Raw genomic sequence first — 19,722 nt, 5'->3', positions numbered from 1 at the left:
GATCACAAGTAGGCAGAGAGGCAGGCAGAGAGAGAGGGGGAAGCAGGCTCCCTGCTGAGCAGAGAGCCCAATGCAGGACTCGATCCCAGGATCCTGAGATCACGACCTGAGCCAAAGGCAGCGGCTTAACCCACTGAGCCACCCAGGTGCCCCTCTAGGACTTTTTTATCTTACAAAACTGAAACCTGGTACTCATTAAAAATTAACTCCCCATTCTGTCCTCCCTCGAACCCCTGGCAGCTACCATCTCTCTCTCTCTCTTTTTTTAAGATTTTATTTATTTGAGAAAGAGCCAGCTAGAGAGAGCACGAGCAGTGGGAGGGGCAGAGGGATAGGGAGAAGCAGGCTCTCCACTGAGCAGGGAGCCCAATGTGGGGCTCGGTCCCAGGATCCTGGGATCATGACCTGAGCCGGAAGCAGACGCTTAATAACTGAGCCACGAGGCACCCTCTGGTAACTACCATCTTATGGTAGATTGATTTTTTATAAACCACCTAACATTTTGAAATCAAGAGCAGTGAGTGATATGAATAATCTAGTAAGAATAATTTTTAAACATTTTAAAGATTTTATTTATTTATTTGACAGATAGAGATCGCAAGTAGGCAGAGAGGCAGGCAGAGAGAGAGGAGGAAGCAGGCTCCCTGCTGAGCAGAGAGCCCAATGTGGGGCTCCATCCCAGAACCCTGGGATCATGACCTGAGCCGAAGGCAGAGGCTTTAACCCACTGAGCCACCCAGGCGCCCCAATTTTTAAACATTTAAAAAAATTAAATAAATGTGATTTTCCTGGGCGACTCAGACTCCACAGAAAGGGTATGAGCAGTGGTTTTGAGCCAGGGATAGTGTCATTTGAGGGGATTGCAGTGGCTGTATCAAAGGGTAGTCAGAGTCCTAGAGATTGGTCATACTATTACTTCATAGTAATACTACTACTACGCTTGCTTTGTAGTAATACTCTGTACTTTCCTATTTTCACATTATCTTCCTTTCACATTATGCCACGTCATACCCCCAACAAACAACATCTCTGTACTTGTTTAAAGAGAAAATGTTCATTTGGAAACAGATTTTCCTTTCATATTTGTCAGAACCTAACAGTAAGTAACATGCCCTAAGGTGAAATGCTGGCTTTCATTTTTGAAGAAATGAACTAGCATAAAAACTGACAGCAGTGTTTCTCAGAGTTCTTTTCTCATGACTGAGAGACGTAACAGATTCAGCCCCAATCTGTAAAGAAGTTGGTGTGGACAGTCTTTGTCTGTGAGTGTTCAGAGGGTTATGCAAGAGCTGAAGGAGAGACAGCTGCCCTCCATACCTGTGTGTGGAGGAGGGCATAGGGGATGGGCCTTTTTCTCCTTAACAAAGAGGAGAATCAGACTAGACCTAAACATTATGAGGTAGAATTACCTTGTGGTATGTTCTTTCTAACAACACATATGACGCTTCCTTTACGGTTTTCAGGTTTTAGGCTGAAGACTTCTACATAGTCACGATTATTTTCAGCAGTGTGGGTCGGTTTTCATTAAAGCCACAAAAGTCTGAGCTTCGGTTAGAGACTCAGTTTTGACATAGTAGTTGTAAACAGCATCACTAGAATGAAACATGAGATGTCATGGCATTCTCTTCACATTTTAGGTCAAGACGTTGTATCTTCCGGTGATACTGGATGTACTTTCACTGAAAGAGGTGGGAAAATCAGACGGGACTTCAAGGATCTGAGTGTCTGTACCAGAGAGAAATTGGCCCATGTGAGAGATTGCAAAAGAGGTATGGAGTAATCGTGTTACTTACCTTTTAAATGTTACCAAATCGTGCCTAAGGAATTTTAATTTCTAGACCTAAAATAAACAAGTTTATATATTGACTTAAAAGACATTTATTGAGTGTCTGTTATATTTAAAACATTATTTAGACATTAGTTGTTTTAGCCTTAATTCTTTCCTTTATTAATAGAAGTAAGAATATTTCCTCTAAATGTGTCACTTTTTGAAAAGATTTTCTCCTTACACTTGGGGTAGGGGTTGAAGGATAGGCTCTGTTTCTTTTCCAACAGTTTTCCTATGGGAAACAATAATGTCTCTGGACTTCAGTTGTAAAAAGAAAGATCTAGTCAGTTTTTGGAATTTTTAACCATTTTTCAAAGTCATCCCTGAAATTACACCCAGAATTATGGGCCTATGCATCTTCAGGAAGTTAGGTGTTTTCATTAGATTCTTGAAAGGCTTTGTGACACCCTCCCAAAAGTTGGGAAAGACTCCCTGATGCAGATCAGTTTTCTTCAAGCTTTTTACAACCATGCAAAAAATTAAGGAGTAGATACATTGTTACCTAGCATACACACACTACCACAAAAAATGGGAGCCAAGTTTCATGAAAGAATGCTTGCCCTTACTATGTACAAGGCACTCTGGTCAATTCTGTTGCATTCTAGTCATTTCATAACATGTGTTGGGTCATGTCATATGTTGTCATAACTTGAGCTCTAATGGGTCATAATTACAGTGTACAGACACTGGTGCAGGTAATATCCAAGGGTCTTGTCAGATCTGACATTCTAGGATGACTCCTCTTTGTCCCAGGATATAGGAGAACCAAAGAAAGCTTTTCTTTAATTAAAATAGCACAAGAATCACTTGCTCCTAACAGATATCTACCGTACATAGAAACTGAGGAAATACCAACGCACACATGGTGCTCTTTTTCTTTACCACCTTGGCGGCTCATGTTTCCACTTCCTTCATGAAAGGAAGCAAAATAGTGCCCATCTAATAGAATTCCTTTTCATAAGACAAACACTGGATGATTCCCTACAAGGAGAAATCAGAAGTACCTCCCTTGTGCCCTCCTAGATTCCGTCCTAGAGGGAGCTGATGCCATCTTGAGCACTGAATAACAACTATAATGAGGCCATCTCTGAATTTGTCTGATATACTTTGAAGAGGTGAATAAAAAATTCTGTAGAGGCTGGAATTTCTGGAAGCTTACCCATGTCTGCAGAAAAGAAGCCCAGAGGCCTTGTCTGTTTTCATGCATAAAAGATGTGTAATTTCTTTCCTTCCCCCATTCTCCCCTCAATCTCTGAGGGCCTTCTGCTTTTCCCTGATTGAACTATTTCAGAATTGTCAGAAGGATGGGTAACTTTTGATTGTCTCGATTTCCAAGGGGTTGGGGGTTGTGCTCATGGTAAGAACTGGACAGCGTCTTTATAATCTAAGAGCAGCATCATTTCAGAGCAGCATCTGAAAATACTGCTTGAGCCAATTTGCGTTGCACAGACGCAGAGCTGGAAGGCAGGCTCTGGAAGAAAACCTATGACAAGAATGTCAGTATCTTCTCTTAGGTTCTTACGAGGCCTGCTTTACACATGATCACACGATCAATCTTAAATGGTGTGATTAATATTATCAAGGTGTGATTTTATTTTGGTGAAAAAAAAAGTTTTTTCTTTCTCTTCTCAGGTTCCAGTGGAGTACCTGTGAAACTGGTCGCAAATCTCTTTAGTTTAGATCTGCCCCTGGACTGGCAGCTCTACCAGTATCATGTGGCCTATGTTCCAGATATAGAATCTAGAAGGCTGAGAATTGCTTTGCTTTACAGTCATAAGGCACTTTCCAACAAAGCAAAAGCATTTGATGGCGCCATCCTTTTCCTCTCACAAAAGCTGGAAGCAAAGGTACAGTATGGTTACTTTTTACACCTACACACATGTATATACTTACACTCACCCGAGTATAGTTAAGAGGTTAGTCAATTGTCATTACAGTTGGAATGAGTGTCTCACTCCTTTACTCTGTCCTGAGATGCCTGAGAGCAAAAAGACTTCCTAATTAAGATCTCATCAGTAATTGCTTTCTTAATTAAGAAGCTGATGATGTGGCATTTAAAAAATAAGAGCTGTATTACAAACACTGCCTTTTTAACTACTGCGATTTTTTTTTTTTTTTGCAAAGTGTCCTTGAAATAGGCCTCCTTTTTAAACTTTTCCCCAAATAGGCAAGACTGAAGTCTTAGCCTATGGCTTCAGAGCCTTAAATTTGTTCTTTTGCTCCTGCACAGTTGTACCTGTGTGCCTAAATAACTTTATATCAATCTCTAATTTGAAATCTGTCATTTCTTTCATCATATGAAGTATGAGCTATTGATATCAATTCTAAGGATTTTTTTAATGGTGTGATCATTGGATATGGCGGTCGCATGATTCATATTCCTTTATCCATGTTTTTGTATGTTCAGCATTTTCAGTCCTAAAATATACTGTTTTTGATGCTTTTATCATATATGTTCTAAGGCAGTTTTAAATTACTACAAAGAAAAAAGAATCAGTGTCTTTATAAAAAATTAAAGTAGAGCATCAAATTAAAACTTTAGGGACGCCTGGGTGGCTCAGTTGGTTGGACGACTGCCTTCGGCTCAGGTCATGATCCTGGAGTCCCAGGATTGAGTCCCGCATCGGGCTCCCGGCTCCGTGGGGAGTCTGCTTCTCTCTCTGACCTTCTCGCTCATGCTCTCTCTCACTGTCTCTCTCTCAAATAAATAAATAAAATCTTTAAAAAAAAAAAACCTTTATGTTTCTATCCCTGAGAAACCTTAATCCTTTAGTTCAACATTTTGGACAGGATGGTATACCAAGGCATAAATTTAAATTTCTAGACTCCATATAAATCTCTGCGAATTTCCTCAAGAAATGCATTTCTGAGCACTCTTGGGGCCTTTATCTTTTTATGAGAGTCTAAGATTTATACGAGCTGCTTGAGTGATTATTTTTTTTTTTAAAGATTTTATTTATTTATTTGACAGAGAGAAATCACAAGTAGGCAGAGAGGCAGGCAGAGAGAGAGGAGGAAGCAGGCTCCCTGCTGAGCAGAGAGCCCAATGTGGGGCTCGGTCCCAGGACTCTGGGATCATGACCTGAGCTGAAGGCAGCGGCTTAACCCACTGAGCCACCCAGGCGCCCCTTGAGTGATTATTTTGTCTGGATATGGAATTAAAAAATCACACCATAGGCTTAAAATTTAGAGGCTTGGAAAATCTGGATCTGTAAATTTAGAAACATTTTAATTCGTCGTAAATCCTTATTGATCTTTCAGGGTTTTGTCCTATGACCAGACATCGATAGCATGCTAGTATGGTGTCTCTTGTACTTAAATGCTGTATTTAGAGTGTATTGTTATCATTAAGGATTATCTTGTTCTTGTTGATACATCTGCAGTAACAGTGAATTAAATATGTTAATATCATACGCCCCCCCCCACACACCATGAGTGGTCCAGCTTTCTTCGATTGTACCTAACCAAAATGGAGAAATTTTACTCTACAGATGCTCAGAATAAACATATTATTTGCTTCTCATTCAAAATGAGCATGCAGTATGCACCTTAGGGATGGTATCTAATGAAGAGGCAGATGAGTAAAGAGAGTGTAAAAACATGGTTAGATCGTGGGTCACTTGGGTGGCTCAGTGAGTTAAGTGTCTGCCTTTGGCTCAGGTCATGATCCCGGAGTGCCTGGATCAAGCTCCTGCTCAGCAGAGAACCTGCCTCTTTTTCTGTGCGTTCTCTCTCTCAAATAAATAAATAAATCTTAAAAAAAAAAAAAAGTTGTGAGACAAATCAGGGTTGTTGACTTTATTTCCCAGGTTTCAACAAAAAAGTATTGTCTTATCTCTTATCACCCTATGGCCTGCCTACCCAGTGATGGTGAGATAGAAATAATAGAAATAGTGTCACAACAAACATGTTACTGTGCTCACCTTTTTATTCTGGTCTTTACAGTGACTCAGGCTTAATCCTGCACTCCTGTCCGTCCTCTGCACACTTTGTAGGATCCGTGTTTTTGTTGAGAGAGACCCTGCACTCATGCATTCATCACTGCCCCCAGAGTGCGGTTCTAGAAGTCCTAGTCGGCTGCTTCCTGGCCTTCCACTGTCTTGCAGATCCCATCTGTGTATCTGTGGCCACCATGTGGCCTGCTTTCACTGGTCACATGTAGCTGCCACTCCTAGCATTCATTCTGCCCTTACAAAGAGCCTGCGGTGTGATTTCAAGGTGCTGGCATCATTGAGGGAGCAACGACAGATAAAACACGGCTCGTGTCAAATCTTTTCTGCTCAGTAGGAAAGTTATTGACGACCAAATACAGTGCGAGGTTATTTACAAATGAATATGGTACAAGATGACATTTCTCGAGTACCTGCTCTTCCAGGCTCTCACTTAATCCTCTTAACACCCCTCCAGCCTTAGAGGTTAAGTATCTCGTCCAAGGTCTTCATACATAGCTTGACTAAAGGCAAGACCCTGACCAGCAGGATACTTCAGTGGGAGCTGATACTGGCTCCTGGGGTGGGATTTGGGTCAGTGAAGGGGATGACGGGGAGAGGAGGGATCCCCAGACAAGAGGACGGGGAGGAGCAAAGGCACAGTGATAGAAGGCTGGGGTGGGGGGCATATTTTAGAAACTTCTGATTGTTCAGGTTTAGCTAGGAAGGAATGAAGTTGTGGCTCCAAAGGTAGGGAAAATCTTAAATGTCCTGCTGGGGGATAGGGACCGTCCTCCATGGAGCACTGAAGCCTCAGAGAGAGTGCTTCCATGAGATCTCTGCTAGATTACATTTACTCTGATCACATCCTGCTGGACGGTTGACAGGGGAAAATGGAAAGATTAATAAAGAGCCACTGGAGTCATCTGGGCGGGAGTCAAAGGGGCTTGAACCAAGGGACAAAGCCCTGCAATTTACTTAACCTTCCTGCATGTGTGTGCTGTGGGATAAAGATGAGATCAGTGAATTATCCCATTTAATCTTCACAACACTAGGATCTAGGCGAGACTTCCTCCTATTTTAGAGATGGGGAAAGGTCTTAAGGAATTGAAGTGGCTTGCTCTGCGTCACACGGGGAGCTGCAAGGGGCGGAGGACGTGGGTTTGTCCCATTCCCAGTCATGTCCTCCTAAGCCCTGTGGTAAGTAACTGGAGCAGCAGAAACAGAAGAAAGACGTTGTTGGTGTAGAAGTGCTAAGTCCTGCCAACCAGACGACCATGAGGTGGCTGCTGGGTTGAGAAGTGAAAGCACACTCTGACGCAGCCTGGGACTGGAAGCCTGGGGGTTGTGGGCAAGAACAAACACAGGAACCCAAGAGCAGTTGGCGTCTGGCGGGGGGAGGTGTAGGGAGCGCAGAGAGTTTGCTTAGATGGCTCTTAGGAATGCAGTTCCTGGAGGGCAGTGTGAGGGGGGACCTCTGCTGCCACCTGCCTGCCAGCCCCTCAGCCCAATGTCCTTTGTTGTCTGTAGCCTTTGTCCTGAAATCCCCACAGCGGTTTGAAAGCATCTACCTCTTTTGCCTGCTAGACTTCTCCCGGGTGTTGATAAGCTCTTCCTACAGCTCTCCACCTCTGACTTCTCACAAGTTGAGTAAGAAATCACCTTAGTGGAATACTCACCCCCCGTGGAAGGACCCGTCTGTCTATGTCCATGCAATGAGCCATTCCTGCCCTACATTTCTGGTTCAGCCTGAAAGCGATTACGAGTACACTGTAGCTACAGAAAGTAGGGATAAAATACTGGCTAATGTACTGGCCTCTTCTGATTCCTTACCTTCCTGAAAAGTCCTTGGTCATTGATTTTTATTGTCTGATTTGATCACTCTTTTATTCCAAAAGCCTGTACCAAGTCCTGTCTGGTCTGGCAAACTTCATATTTCGTTGCGTAGCTGGTATAGAAACCTGCTCATGCAATTGTTCTATTGTTAGAACATTGTTTCCGATTATAAGAAACATACAAATTTCTCTAGACCTTTCAAAAGTTAGTAGATTCCCTGTGTGTTTTAATGTCTGCTGATTTCTTCACCATGTTTACTTGCCCTCTTAGAAATTCCCTCTCCTTACCTTTCTTTTCTGCTTTTCTGTTTTTTTTTTAAAAGGATTTATTTTATTTACGTGACACACAGAGAGAGAGTGTGCCCCCATGTGCAAGTGGGGGGAAGGGCAGAGGGAGAGGTGAAAGATTCCTCAAGCGGACTCCCCACTGAGCATGGAGTCCGACTCAGGGCTCCTTCCCAGGACCCTGGGATCATGATCTGAGTCAAAATCAAGAGTCAGTTGCTGAACCAACTGAGCCACTTGGGTGCCCCTCTGCATTTCTGTTTATGAGTGAACTTTTGAGAGGCCTCTGGAATCCATGAACCCAGGGTGGGCTGGACAGTCCACTAATAGGCTTCTGGGTGTCAGTGAACCACCTGAAAATGGGTACATCGTTGCGGTATATACATATGTGCAGTTTTCATGGGACAATGCCTATAACTTTTATCAGACTCTCGAAGTACCTTGTGACCTGCTCCCCAACCTCAGCTAAATGAGGTCAAGAAACACTTTATCTTTGGATCAAGTCTCTGTATCCTAAGTCTGATTTTGATTCTCCATTAAGAAGTTAGGCACCTGGGTGGCTCAGTGGGTTAAGCCTCTGCTTTTGGCTCAGGTCATGGTCTCAGGGATCAATCCCTGCATGGGGCTCTCTGCTCAGCGGGGAGCCTGCTTCCCCCTCCCTCTGCCTCTCTGCCTACTTGTGATCTCTCTGTCAAATAAATAAATAAAATCTTAAAAAAAAAAAAAAAAAGAGAGAGAAGTTAGGAGAGGGATGCCTGGGTGGCTCAGTCGACCTGCCTTGGGCTCAGGTCGTGATCCCGGAGTTCTTGAATCCAGCCCTGGGTGGGGAAATCCCTGCTCAGCAGGGAGCCTGCTTCTCCCTCTGCCTCTGCCTGCAGTTCCCCCTGCTTGTGCTCACTCTCTCACTCTCTCAAATTAATAAATAAAATCCTAAAAAAAAAAAAAAAAGGAGTGAGAAGTGTTGCTTTTCTAGGATTAGCAAGATAGAAAACCCTGCAAGTGCAGTGTGATTAGATTATTACATGCTAACCCCTGCAGCTCTGTTTGTTAATACATATTAAATTGTGACCGCTGTGTTGTCTCTGATTCTTCACACTTGAGGGTGATCTAGCGTGCACATTACGTACATCTTTTCCCAGGTCACCGAACTGTCCAGTGAAACTTCAAGAGGCAACACTGTAAAGATGACTATCACTCTGACAGGGGAGCTGCCGGCAAGTTCCCCCGTGTGCACCCAGGTCTTCAGCATCATCTTCAGAAAGTGAGCCGCCTCCCACAGCACTTGAGTTGAGGCTAAAGTCACCGTTCGGTACAAGTCTCGTGCTTTCGTGTAGCTGTGCGGTGATGGGCCCCGCAGTCCCTCACAGCCTCTCACTGGCTGCCGCCTCATCATCCAGAGCTCTCTGAGTTGGGACAAAGAGCTCAAGGGTTGTGGGGTCTCAGTGGTGGCAGGGCTGGAGTGGGGTAGGGCGCGGTGGGGCTGCCTTTTCTCTCCCTTCTTTTTCTGTATCCTCTCCTGCCCTCCCACCCAGGCTGAAAAATCAGGGATGTCTGGGTTTGTCATGAAAGATTTGTTATTCTCCAACACCACCCGCTGCTCTCTGCTCTCCCTTCCCTTCAGCCCCCTGCCATGTGAACCCCTGGGGCAGAAGGAGGGTTGTGACATCAGTGCCCTTCTAAGTGATGTGAGGATCACTTGCCTCTCGGGGGTCATCTCGGGGGTTGTTGGGTGGATCTCCATGAAATGTGGATTTCTTGGCCCCTCACTTGACCTGGTAAAGAGAATTTCAAGAGTGGGGCCTGAAATTCTCATTTTTAGCACTTTTCCTGGATGACAAGTGGGAACACAGAGACTTGTAAACCAGTATTTTCCACGCTCCTGGTTGGACCAACAAGGTGATATGTTCAAAAAGCTTTGGCGCCAGCGCTTTGCTTAATAACGGCCTCTGGAGGAATTTGGGTTTTGCTGGGTGGGATACACAAAAGGAATCCATCCCCACCCCCAGATATGTTATTTCTTAATTCTAGTCAGACATCTTGCTAAATAGCTTTGGGTGGTATTCAGTGTTGGAGGCTGAGGCTCAATGACATTTCATAGCCCAAATCCTGCAGTTGTAACCTCTGTTTCCTGACTTGAAACGCTTACACTTCCCCCATGCAATGGGCAGCCTCAGATTGGTGACGTGTCCTGTTCCAGATGTGGCCAGGCTTAGTTGCTGAAGAGGCAGCAATGCTATGTAGCCTCATTAGAAACAGCCTCCCAGGGGCGCCTGGGTGGCTCAGTGGGTTAAGCCTCTGCCTTCCGCTCAGGTCATGATCTCAGGGTCCTGAGATTGAGCCCTGCATCCAGCTCTCTGCTCAGCAGGGAGCCTGCTTCCTCTCCTCTCTCTGCCTGCCTCTCTGCCTGCTTGTGATCTCTTTGTCAAATAAATAAATAAAATCTTAAAAAAAAAAAAAAACAAAAAAAAAAAACAACCTCCCATCTCAAAACAGGGAAGAGGCCAGAAAACCTTCAAACATGGCTTGCCTTATCCCCTCCATGCTAACCAGAATGTTACAACCACAGTCATATTGTGACCACATATTTATCATTGCAGTTAAGTGGAAATAGACAAAAATAATTTCAGTTATCATTCTCAAATAGAAGTCATAGTTCTTATATATACACTCATGGGTATATTTAGCATCTAAACCCTCCAGTGCCAGAATGAGAGTTCTATAGTTCTGACATATTTTTATCATATATTCAGCGTGGGGACAAACCTAGAATTGCACTGTTACTAACTGATGTTGACCAGAGATTTTAAAAAAAATGTATACTTGCAGGATCTTAAAAAAGTTGGCCATGTACCAAATTGGACGGAACTTCTATAAGCCTTCTGAGCCCGTGGAAATTCCCCAGCACAAGTATGTTTATTTATATTTTCTGTTACCTGAAATTGTTACAATGTGAAGAACATAATTTACGATGCAATATGACACATTATGCCCTCCTGTGAGAGACTCTGTGTTATGAAAAATAAGGATTTTTTAAATTTTCAAGTTTTTTATAGAGTGGAGAAAGTGTGAAGTTAGCAGCCTGTTTTCTTCTATTAGCGTGCTAGATAATTATCATCAATCCTAGAAGGAATTCAGAAACTGCGTTTTCTGCGTGTGACAAGTAATAATGAAGGCAGAGTAAGCAGGATGGTGTCACACCATGTAGTTGAAGCCGTTTTCTTGCCGACAGGAAGTTAGCACAGCCAGGGTAGTTGACATTGGGTAAGCAGAGGTCAGACAAACAAGTCAGCTACATGAAACTGGAATTTCCGCTCTAAATGGGAAGTAGGTGTTTCAGGTTAGGTCATCAGCTGTGTCTAGAACGGGTTGTTAGCTCTCCCAGATATGCGGTCAAGCTAAAGACAGAGAGACAGTTGGTAACCCAAAGACAGATATGTAAACACAGGAAGGAGTGGGAAAGGTAGAAAACGAGGGGGCAGGCTGTTTCGCCTTGTGCCAGGTAGGGGGGACATGGTGGGGTTTCCGTATGGTAAGTCAGTGTGGCACAGCGGTCTGTGTAAAGCATCCTGTCTGTCCTTGTCACTGGTCCCCTGCCGTGGACAAGAAGCTCTTGTGAGCTGGAGTTGGCACAGGACATATGTTTGTCCTGAAGGCTGGCTCAGGAGCGCCGTGAAGGAAGTCCACAAAATAAACTGAAGCAGTTCTTAAAAAAATATTTGCTCTTTCTTTCATGTCATTTCTGTTAAGTTTTCCTTAGGCAGGACTTCGGTCCGTGATAGCCCTAAATGTGGACGGGAGCCGTAGCCTCTGCTACAGCGTCCCTTGTATCCTTGTACATGATACCATCTAGATGATTGCTTACTCTCGTGAGGTCTCGACACTGTCTACGCCATCGAGTCTGTGTGCTTTTCTGAACCCAGAGGTTTTCATTCTGGGATAGAACAGATCCGGTCCAAAATGTCAGTAGTGCCAAGGTAAATTCCTCCTGCTCTGTGGGCATGTAATTCTCATAAATGTATGTTCAAAGGCACTCCAGCTAGAAATAACTAATGTTTTAATCAGCAACTAGAAGGAATCAGACTGAAGGAAAGTAGTTTCGTAAAATCTAGAAAGTTGGAATGTAAAATCAGCACTTAAAAATGGTGATTGTTTCATGATATGACATTTCAAATACGTATTTTTCAATATTTATTTACTTGAAGGTTGTCCCTTTGGCCTGGGTTTGCTATTTCTGTGTCACAGTTTGAAAGCAGGCTCCTGTTTACTGCTGACGTGAGTTATAAAGTACTCCGGAATGAGACTGTTCTAGAATTCATGGCTGGTATCTGCCAGGAAACTGGTATGTCCTGCTTTACCCAGATGTGTGAAAAACAGCTGCTTGGGCTCATTGTCCTCACAAGGTAAAAACCTGCGTTTAAAAAGCTTTTCCCTAGGGAATGCATTCTTTTTTTTTTTTTTTTTTATTTGACAGAGAGAAATCACAAGCAGGCAGAGAGGCAGGCAGAGAGAGAGAGGAGGAAGCAGGCTCCCTGCTGAGCAGAAAACCCGATGTGGGGCTCGAACCCAGGACCTGGGATCATGACCTGAGCCCAAGGCAGCAGCTTAACCCACTGAGCCACCCAGGCGCCCCTAGGGAATGCATTCTTTCTGCCTTCTGGGAACAGGAATAGCATCAGGGCTGCGTCCTGAGATCTGTTCAGTTTACCCACCTATTTAGATGTGGCCGTGCTGGGTTGACTGGGGTTCGGATGTCCTGGAGTGGCATTCCGGGGAGCCTCTGCCATAGGACAGGGTCCTGCGTTACCGCTTGCTGTGCCCTCCCCCACCCCCAGTAGTTTGCATTTGGCTGCTTCAGTAGCTCTGCCTGGATTTTCAACCCCGAATTTTGACTTTCTCCTTGACAAAACGCAGCTCCAACAGTACTGCTTTTCTGCAGCCTTCATCCGGCCACTCAATTAAAATACTCCGTTCCCTCCCCAGTGCTGTGCCGGTGGCACACTGCTCACAGCCGGCTCTTCATAGCCATTTTATTTTGTTTTATCACATCACAGGAGAGAATATTAGGTCCACGGGCCCTCTTATCTGGGAGAGTATGAGATCTTTAAGGCTGAGACCTTTCCAGTCCCTAGACTCTTCTATGTATAATTTGCCTACAGTGCAAATTGAACTGAATTAAACACAAATTAGGTTACTTCCTGAGTACCAGGAAGTCACCGTGTACTGCTGCTAGTCCACAGATCATTCTTTTAGAGGACGTGCTAGCCTTCTCCTAATCTGGCTTGGAATTGCCACTTAATGTTGTTTTTCTGGGTTATACAGCTGGGAGGTGGGACTGGTTGAATTAGCCTCCTGTCCTTCTAGCCTCCTGTCATGATCATCGCGAATTAGTGTATCACACTGTTCCAGAGTAACCTTGCAAAGTACCAAGAGCCCAAGAGAAACCTGACAAGGAGGTTTCTGCCCCAGGGCTGGGGCAGCACACAGAGCTGCTGGGGAGAGAGAGCTTAGAAGGATTTTAATCAATCTCCTTGGCAGTTCCACTAAGAGTGAGGCCTAGATGGAAGATTAAGTCGGGTACTCGGGTTGCATGGTTCATCAGCCTTTTTTGGGTGTCTTTCTTTTCTTTCTTTCTTTTTTTTTCTTTTCATTCCTTTTCTTTTCTTTCTTCCTTTCTAGATTGATTTATTCATTTAAGAGAGAAAGAGCTGAAGTGGGACAGGGTGGGGGAAAGGGAGATGGAGAAAGAGAATCCCAAGCAGACTCTCCACTGAGCGCAGATCCTGATGCGGGGCTCGATTCCAGGACCCTGAGATCATGACCTGAGCGGAGATCAAGAGGTGGACCCTTACCCGATTGAGCAACCCAGCCTGCCCCCTGTTTGGGTGCTTTTTATCAGAACAGCTATCTGGGAGCTAAAAAATTGAATGACAACAGAAGCTGATGGGAAAGTTTTGAGCAATGTTTCAGCCTTTGAACTTATAGGAATAATTTATAGTGAAGTTAGAGTGTCTCTCAGTGAGAAAGATTGTGGTCTAATGACTTTCTCACCAGTTTTGTTGAAATGTGGAGGTTTTCCTGTATTCTGAAGAGTTAATGAATGCTCTTTTCAGATAAAAGCTGATCATTAGGGGAAAAAAAAGACTATTCGTGTATTACTATTGTAATTTCTGGAAGTTAGGAGTCTAATATTTTGAATTATAACTGTAGTGAAACAGCCACTTTGTCTTGCATGATTTGGGGAAAATGTTGAAAGATTCCTTGCATTTCCTAGGTACAATAACAAAACTTATCGCATCGATGACATCGACTGGTCGGTGAAGCCCACACACACCTTTCGGAAGAAGGACGGCACTGAGGTCACCTACGTGGATTACTATAAACAGGTTGTACTTTTTTACTCTACCCTCATCTCCTTTCCTCTTAGCTCAGAGAAGTCTCCCTAGTCCTTTCTGAATCAAACAAGTCTCCCCAACCGTCAGGCTAAGTCTGTTTCTGACACCATTCTTCAACTTGTCCCTACCCCTCCGTCCCCACCTTCCCTGGCTTGGCTCAGACCCTCCTCCTGTCTCCTATTGCCCTTCCTCCTGTAGCCTGGGGCATTTCCCTTCAAAGCATAGCTGATAATATCACTTCCCTGCTTAAAATATTTCTGTGGCTCTCTAGTGCCTCAGGCCCTGGATCTGAGCTCCCCCGCAGTGCCCCTTATGATCTGGCTGCTCCCTTTCCTGAGCCTCCTCTCTTACCACTTCACTTCCTTTGTATGTTCCATTGTGTTTCCCGTTTGTTTGAGGTTCCTTCTGTCAGTTACTCCCCTTTGCAGCCGGCCAGTCACTGACCACCCTTCCCTCCTCGGCTCAGCTGTCCGCTCTTAGGGGATCTCCCAGCGCTCTCCCCAGGGTTCCCTTCCTGCATTTGCCGGCATCACATTGTCACGGGCAGGATGTGAATGGTCTCTTTGCCCTCCTGAACTTGGAGCTCTTTATTTCCGGATACCCAAGGCTAGCCCAGCACCTTGCACGGAGCAGGTACGCTGACCTTTGCTGATGGAGTCCACTCCCTCAGGAGCTGGATTCAGCGCCATCTCCATGACCTCTGCCCCACCTTCCATCCACAGTTCCTTCCAGAGGCTCCTTCTCTTTGACGTATAATCATATTTCAGTCTCCAAAATCTCACAGATGTTTTCAGAAATAAGAACAAACACATAGCAAGAACTCTTTCTTTCTACACCTTTAAGCAAAGGGGTTTTTTTTTTTTTTCCTCTTTAGCCGATTCCTTTGGAAGGTCATCTTCGCTCGCTGCAAGCACCTCTCCTGTTCTTCCTCCCTGAAACCTCGGTAGTCTGGCATCTGCTCTGCTGCTGTGGAAATAGCTCTCTGAAGGTCAAATTCAGCTGCCGTTCTTATTCTGAAGGGCTTTTGGTGGCCCTTGACACCAGTGAGCCTTCCCCCCTGGCTGGAGCTGCTCCCTTCCTTGACTGGGGGGCTCACCCCCTCCACCAGATTTTGTTCTTGTCTCAGCCTTCTTAGCTGTTTCCCCTTCCTTTTCCCCACATGTTAAATGCTGTTACTCACCGTAGCTCCCTCCTGAGGGATCTGATCTTCTTATCTTGAGACCTTGCAAATGGACTACTTTTTCCTTGCCCTCATTCTTAAATTACAGACTCATCTCCAGTTTCAGACCACATTTGCATGGATGACCCACAGGTATCTCAGAATAGCATCATGCGTGCTGAATGCGTGTCTTCCCCACTCCCACTTCTCCTTGGGAATTCAGCCCCTTGCTGCCTTCCTCTTCTTACCCTCATCTGCTCATTCACTCGTCACCGACATGAACCCTTCTCCCTCTGCACTTGGGTTCTCCTTGGAACCCAGCCCCCCACCCCAGCCCTGTTACCCCTGCGGGAATGCACAACACCTCACAGATTCCCATCTGGGGGATTTGGGTCACCCCTTTATGGTGTCCCTGCCCCAGCAATCTTCACTCTGACCCACCATCCTCACTGCCACCAGAGAGATCCTCCTGAAATACTGCCCAGGAAGGTGGTTAAGAGCATTAACTGTGGAGTGAGGTAGTCCCGGCTTCGCCCCGTGACCTTGAGCAAAACACTGAACTTGGAGTGTCCTATGTAAAGGGGAGCCATTGATCTGCCTTCGCGGTGCTGCATGAGCACTGAGTGAGGTGAGCGTGTCTACAGACCTCTCAGCCCGGTACCTGCATGTGGCGAGCTCAGGATACGTGGAGGAGACCCTGCCCCTCTTTTCCCAGCCTCCCCTTCTTCCTCTCTAGCATCACACACTTTCATCTCCTCTCATCTTCCAGCTTCACGTCTCCCCACCTTGCCACCAGGCACCCCATGCTACCGTCCCCCCATCCACTCGCTGCTGCTAAGCATTTCTCAGCCTTTGCTCATGTTCGCTAGACGTCTGCACAGATCCACGCTGCGCTTTTCCCCTTCAACACCAGCTAAAACCCTAGCTTCAAAGTCAGCTGTCACCTCATCAGTGAAGCCCTCTCTGACCCCGCTTCCTGTCACAGTCACAGGAGAGCTAGCCGTTCTCTGAGCATTTGTTCCACGCAACACACTTTGCTTCTAGAATGTCTTCCTTGTAGAACAGGGGTGGTGTTTGGCTAACCCGAGATGAATAGTGCTTACCAAAGTGTCTTGTGCATGATATGCTCCATACGTGTTTGTTTATTAAACACCAAGTTTGTTGAACATTTGGGTTTTTTCTTGCCTGAGTAAATGTGTTCCTTGAACAGAGGTATTTTTAGGATCTGTGACATTCTGAGAAGGGAATCGTGGTAAAATCCCACTCACTTTCTTTGTAATGAGTTGTGGTTTGCTGCATATTTATTGTAATTAGGGAGAAAAAGAAAGGAATTGTGCCAATTCTAGAATGTTTTCCTCTCTGTCTCAGGGAAGGAACACTAAATTACTATGTAACCAGCTCTCACGGTGGTCTTCTTGATATTAGCCTTTATATTTCCCTGTTTTATCTCGTGAAAAGCATTTTCAAATGCTAAGACAGTTAGGGCAAGGGAGAGAGTAAGGTTTATTACTCTATGCCACAGCTTAAGGGGCAGAATTCTTGGCCATGTCACAGATAAATACAATACCCTCTTCCTGGAACATGCCTCAGCTTTGCTACCTGGGACTCCTTGTACTCCTGCATTTTCTTCGAGGTGTTCTGTTGGATTCTGCCTCCTTTGTGAAGCCTTGTCAGCCTTAAATTGTTTCACTCTCACCACCGCACCCCACCCCACCTTCCTCCCCAGGCGCCCAGTACTAAATGGTGTAACACACAGAGATTCCCAAATCTTATGGGATAAATACTGGCTGTGCTAATGTCCAGTTATGGGACCTTGGGAAAATTGTTTAATTTCTTGTAGGTTTCCTCATCTGTGGAGGGGATGGTGATAGTGTCTGACTCGTAGGTGTGTCGTTAAGATTAAATGAGGAAAAATGCAAGTGCTTAGCATATCCTTATTGGTGCTTCTCATCTTCTTTGCTTTGTCGATGTGTAGTTGGGTGTAAGGTAGGGGCTGTGCCTCTCTTCCTTGTGTCCACGGCAGCTCCTGGCACATCACAAACATGAGCTGTGTACTGATAAAGACATCACATATAAAAATTCTCCTCCTACGAAGACTTCCTCAAGCTTCTTAGCTGGAGCATTAGTGACAATCAGCCCTTCAAACTGCAAATTCCCAAATTGTTTTTCATTTTAATGACTAGAAGTCCTTACTGAATAGAGAAACTCTTGTTTCTCACTTCCTTAATTGTAATTATTGATGTCAGCATCACACAGTGCCCAGACATTTTGTAAATTATAATTCCAGTTATTCTGTTATTAGTGTTGAGTGAGCTATCCTGGAAACGAGTGTTAATTGGGACCTTTGCCATTGCAGAGGAAATGAACTTTTGGCAAGGTGAGAATGTTTGAAATTCCAGCTTAGGCAGGGAAAGGGGGAGGGATAGGGATGGACCATTGCGGAGGACTCATAAACCAGACAGCGTGCTGGTGGTTTACGGACGATGCCCCTGAGCAACTGTTCCCCCCCATTTCCTACCTGAGGAAAGGTGAGAACTTCCTCAGTGTCCCAGTTCAATGAAGACAACGAGCCACAGATCAGATTTCCATTCGTCAGACTTTAGAGCTGCTTCCCTAGTAACGTCAGGCAGTCCTAGAAATCAGGGATGGTCCCGCTTTTGGGGGATCTCTGGAGTCTGACTTATGTAACTGTCGCCTCCAATCTGTGGGTAGATGTTTTCTGAGTGAGCGCACTGGCTATGCACGGAGCAGCCGTGTTGGTCATCAGTGGTGGAAATACGGACCCTGACTCAGCTCCAGGGGGCCTTTAATGTGCGGAGGCGGCTGGAGACGGTTTGGACTCCAGATGAAGCAATGAACAAATCTTTTCTTTTTTTTCTTTTTAAAAAAATGTTGCATTATAAAGGCTAATAATTAAAATCATAAAACAGACCCTGAGAAAGGAAAGATGAGTCCTTGGCAGGAAATAGAAATGAGTGGGGGAACCATAAGGATTGGTGGGGATTTTTTGGTTTCTTTATTAAAAAGATTTGCTCATCTGTTCGTTTTGGGGTGAGCTTGTTGGTTTTAAGCGAGGATGCTCATTTTCCAGTGTTTCATAGTAACTTTTCCCTCCTTCATCTCGCACTCTGTAGCAATATGATATTACTTTATCCGACCTAAACCAGCCAGTGCTTGTGAGTCTGCTGAAAAGCAAGAGAAATGACAGCACTGAGGCCCGGGTGGCCCACCTGATCCCTGAGCTCTGCTTTCTAACAGGTAACGTTTATGCTTTACCGTCCGTCCGTCAGGCTCGTGATCCCAGGCTCTGGACACACTCGGCGGAGGGCGGGACCTCCCCCAGCTCTCGGGGACCGGAGCGTTCATCGGACCTGCACAGGGTGGGCCCATGAAGCCATGTGTGTTAGACAAAGTGGGAAGATAGAGAGGAATTGCTTGGCATAGGAAGAGTTGGATGTTTTCCTTAGCTCATGTATTCCCTTTGTTACTTTGACATAAAATAGGCCCACAGAGATTTTCCTGAAACTAAGCCCCTCTCTTTTTTTTTTTTTTAAAGATTTTATTTATTTATTTGACAGAGAGATCACACGTAGGCAGAGAGGCAGGCAGAGAGAGAGGAGGAAGCAGGCTCCCCACAGAGCAGAGAGCCCGATGCGGGGCTTGATCCCAGGACTCTGGGATCATGACCTGAGCCGAAGACAGAGGCTTTAACCTACTGAGCCACGCAGGCCCCAGTCTCTCTTTTTTTATGTGTAGTCTTTACTTTTTTATTTATGTACTTTAGACCACTTAGTTGAGGTAATGATTGACATGACGAAAGCTGTACATACTTGGCGCATGGATGGCTCATTCAGGGTGAAGCGACTTGATACTGGCTCAGGTCATGTTCTCGGGGTTGTGAGTTTGAGCCCCATGTTGGACTCCACACTGGGTGTGGAGCGTACTTAGTAAAGAAAAAAAATCAAGTTAAAGCTGTACATATTTAATGAATACAAGTGGATGAGTTTGAGGTAACTGTACACTTAAAAAGCCATCATCACCATCAAGGTCATAGACCTATCCTTCAGCTCCCAAAGTTTCTTACTTCCCCAATTACTATTATTACTTTGAGACACACTATTCTGTTTAACTTCTGCATAATCTTTATGAAAATCCCTGTGATTTAGGTATAATTTTTGTTGCCCCCATTTAATAGTCAAGGGAGCCGAAGCTTGCAGCTTGCTCTTAGCCCCATGTCTTTTACTAGGCAGAATTTAAGATTTTTAATAAGATTTTATTTATTTATTTGAAAGAG

General features: G+C 44.9%; 1 protein-coding gene across 6 annotated transcripts in view; it reads left to right on the top strand.

The window, feature by feature from the left end:
• Positions 1–19,722, top strand: part of PIWIL4 (piwi like RNA-mediated gene silencing 4) — a 74,120-nt gene that overhangs the window by 30,079 nt on the left and 24,319 nt on the right. For all 6 annotated transcript variants that reach the window (XM_047692269.1, XM_047692273.1, XM_047692271.1 and 3 more), the window contains 7 exons: positions 1,638–1,769; positions 3,461–3,675; positions 9,017–9,138; positions 10,704–10,784; positions 12,080–12,277; positions 14,149–14,260; positions 18,563–18,686. In XM_047692269.1, the coding sequence (XP_047548225.1) occupies positions 1,638–1,769; positions 3,461–3,675; positions 9,017–9,138; positions 10,704–10,784; positions 12,080–12,277; positions 14,149–14,260; positions 18,563–18,686 (984 nt within the window). The remainder of the gene's footprint in view (positions 1–1,637; positions 1,770–3,460; positions 3,676–9,016; positions 9,139–10,703; positions 10,785–12,079; positions 12,278–14,148; positions 14,261–18,562; positions 18,687–19,722) is intronic.

This window comes from Lutra lutra, chromosome 10, assembly GCF_902655055.1.
Source record: "Lutra lutra chromosome 10, mLutLut1.2, whole genome shotgun sequence".
Taxonomy (NCBI): Eukaryota; Metazoa; Chordata; class Mammalia; order Carnivora; family Mustelidae; genus Lutra; species Lutra lutra.
The sequence above is the reverse complement of the archived record's forward strand: the minus strand, read 5'-3'. Positions and strand labels throughout refer to the sequence as shown.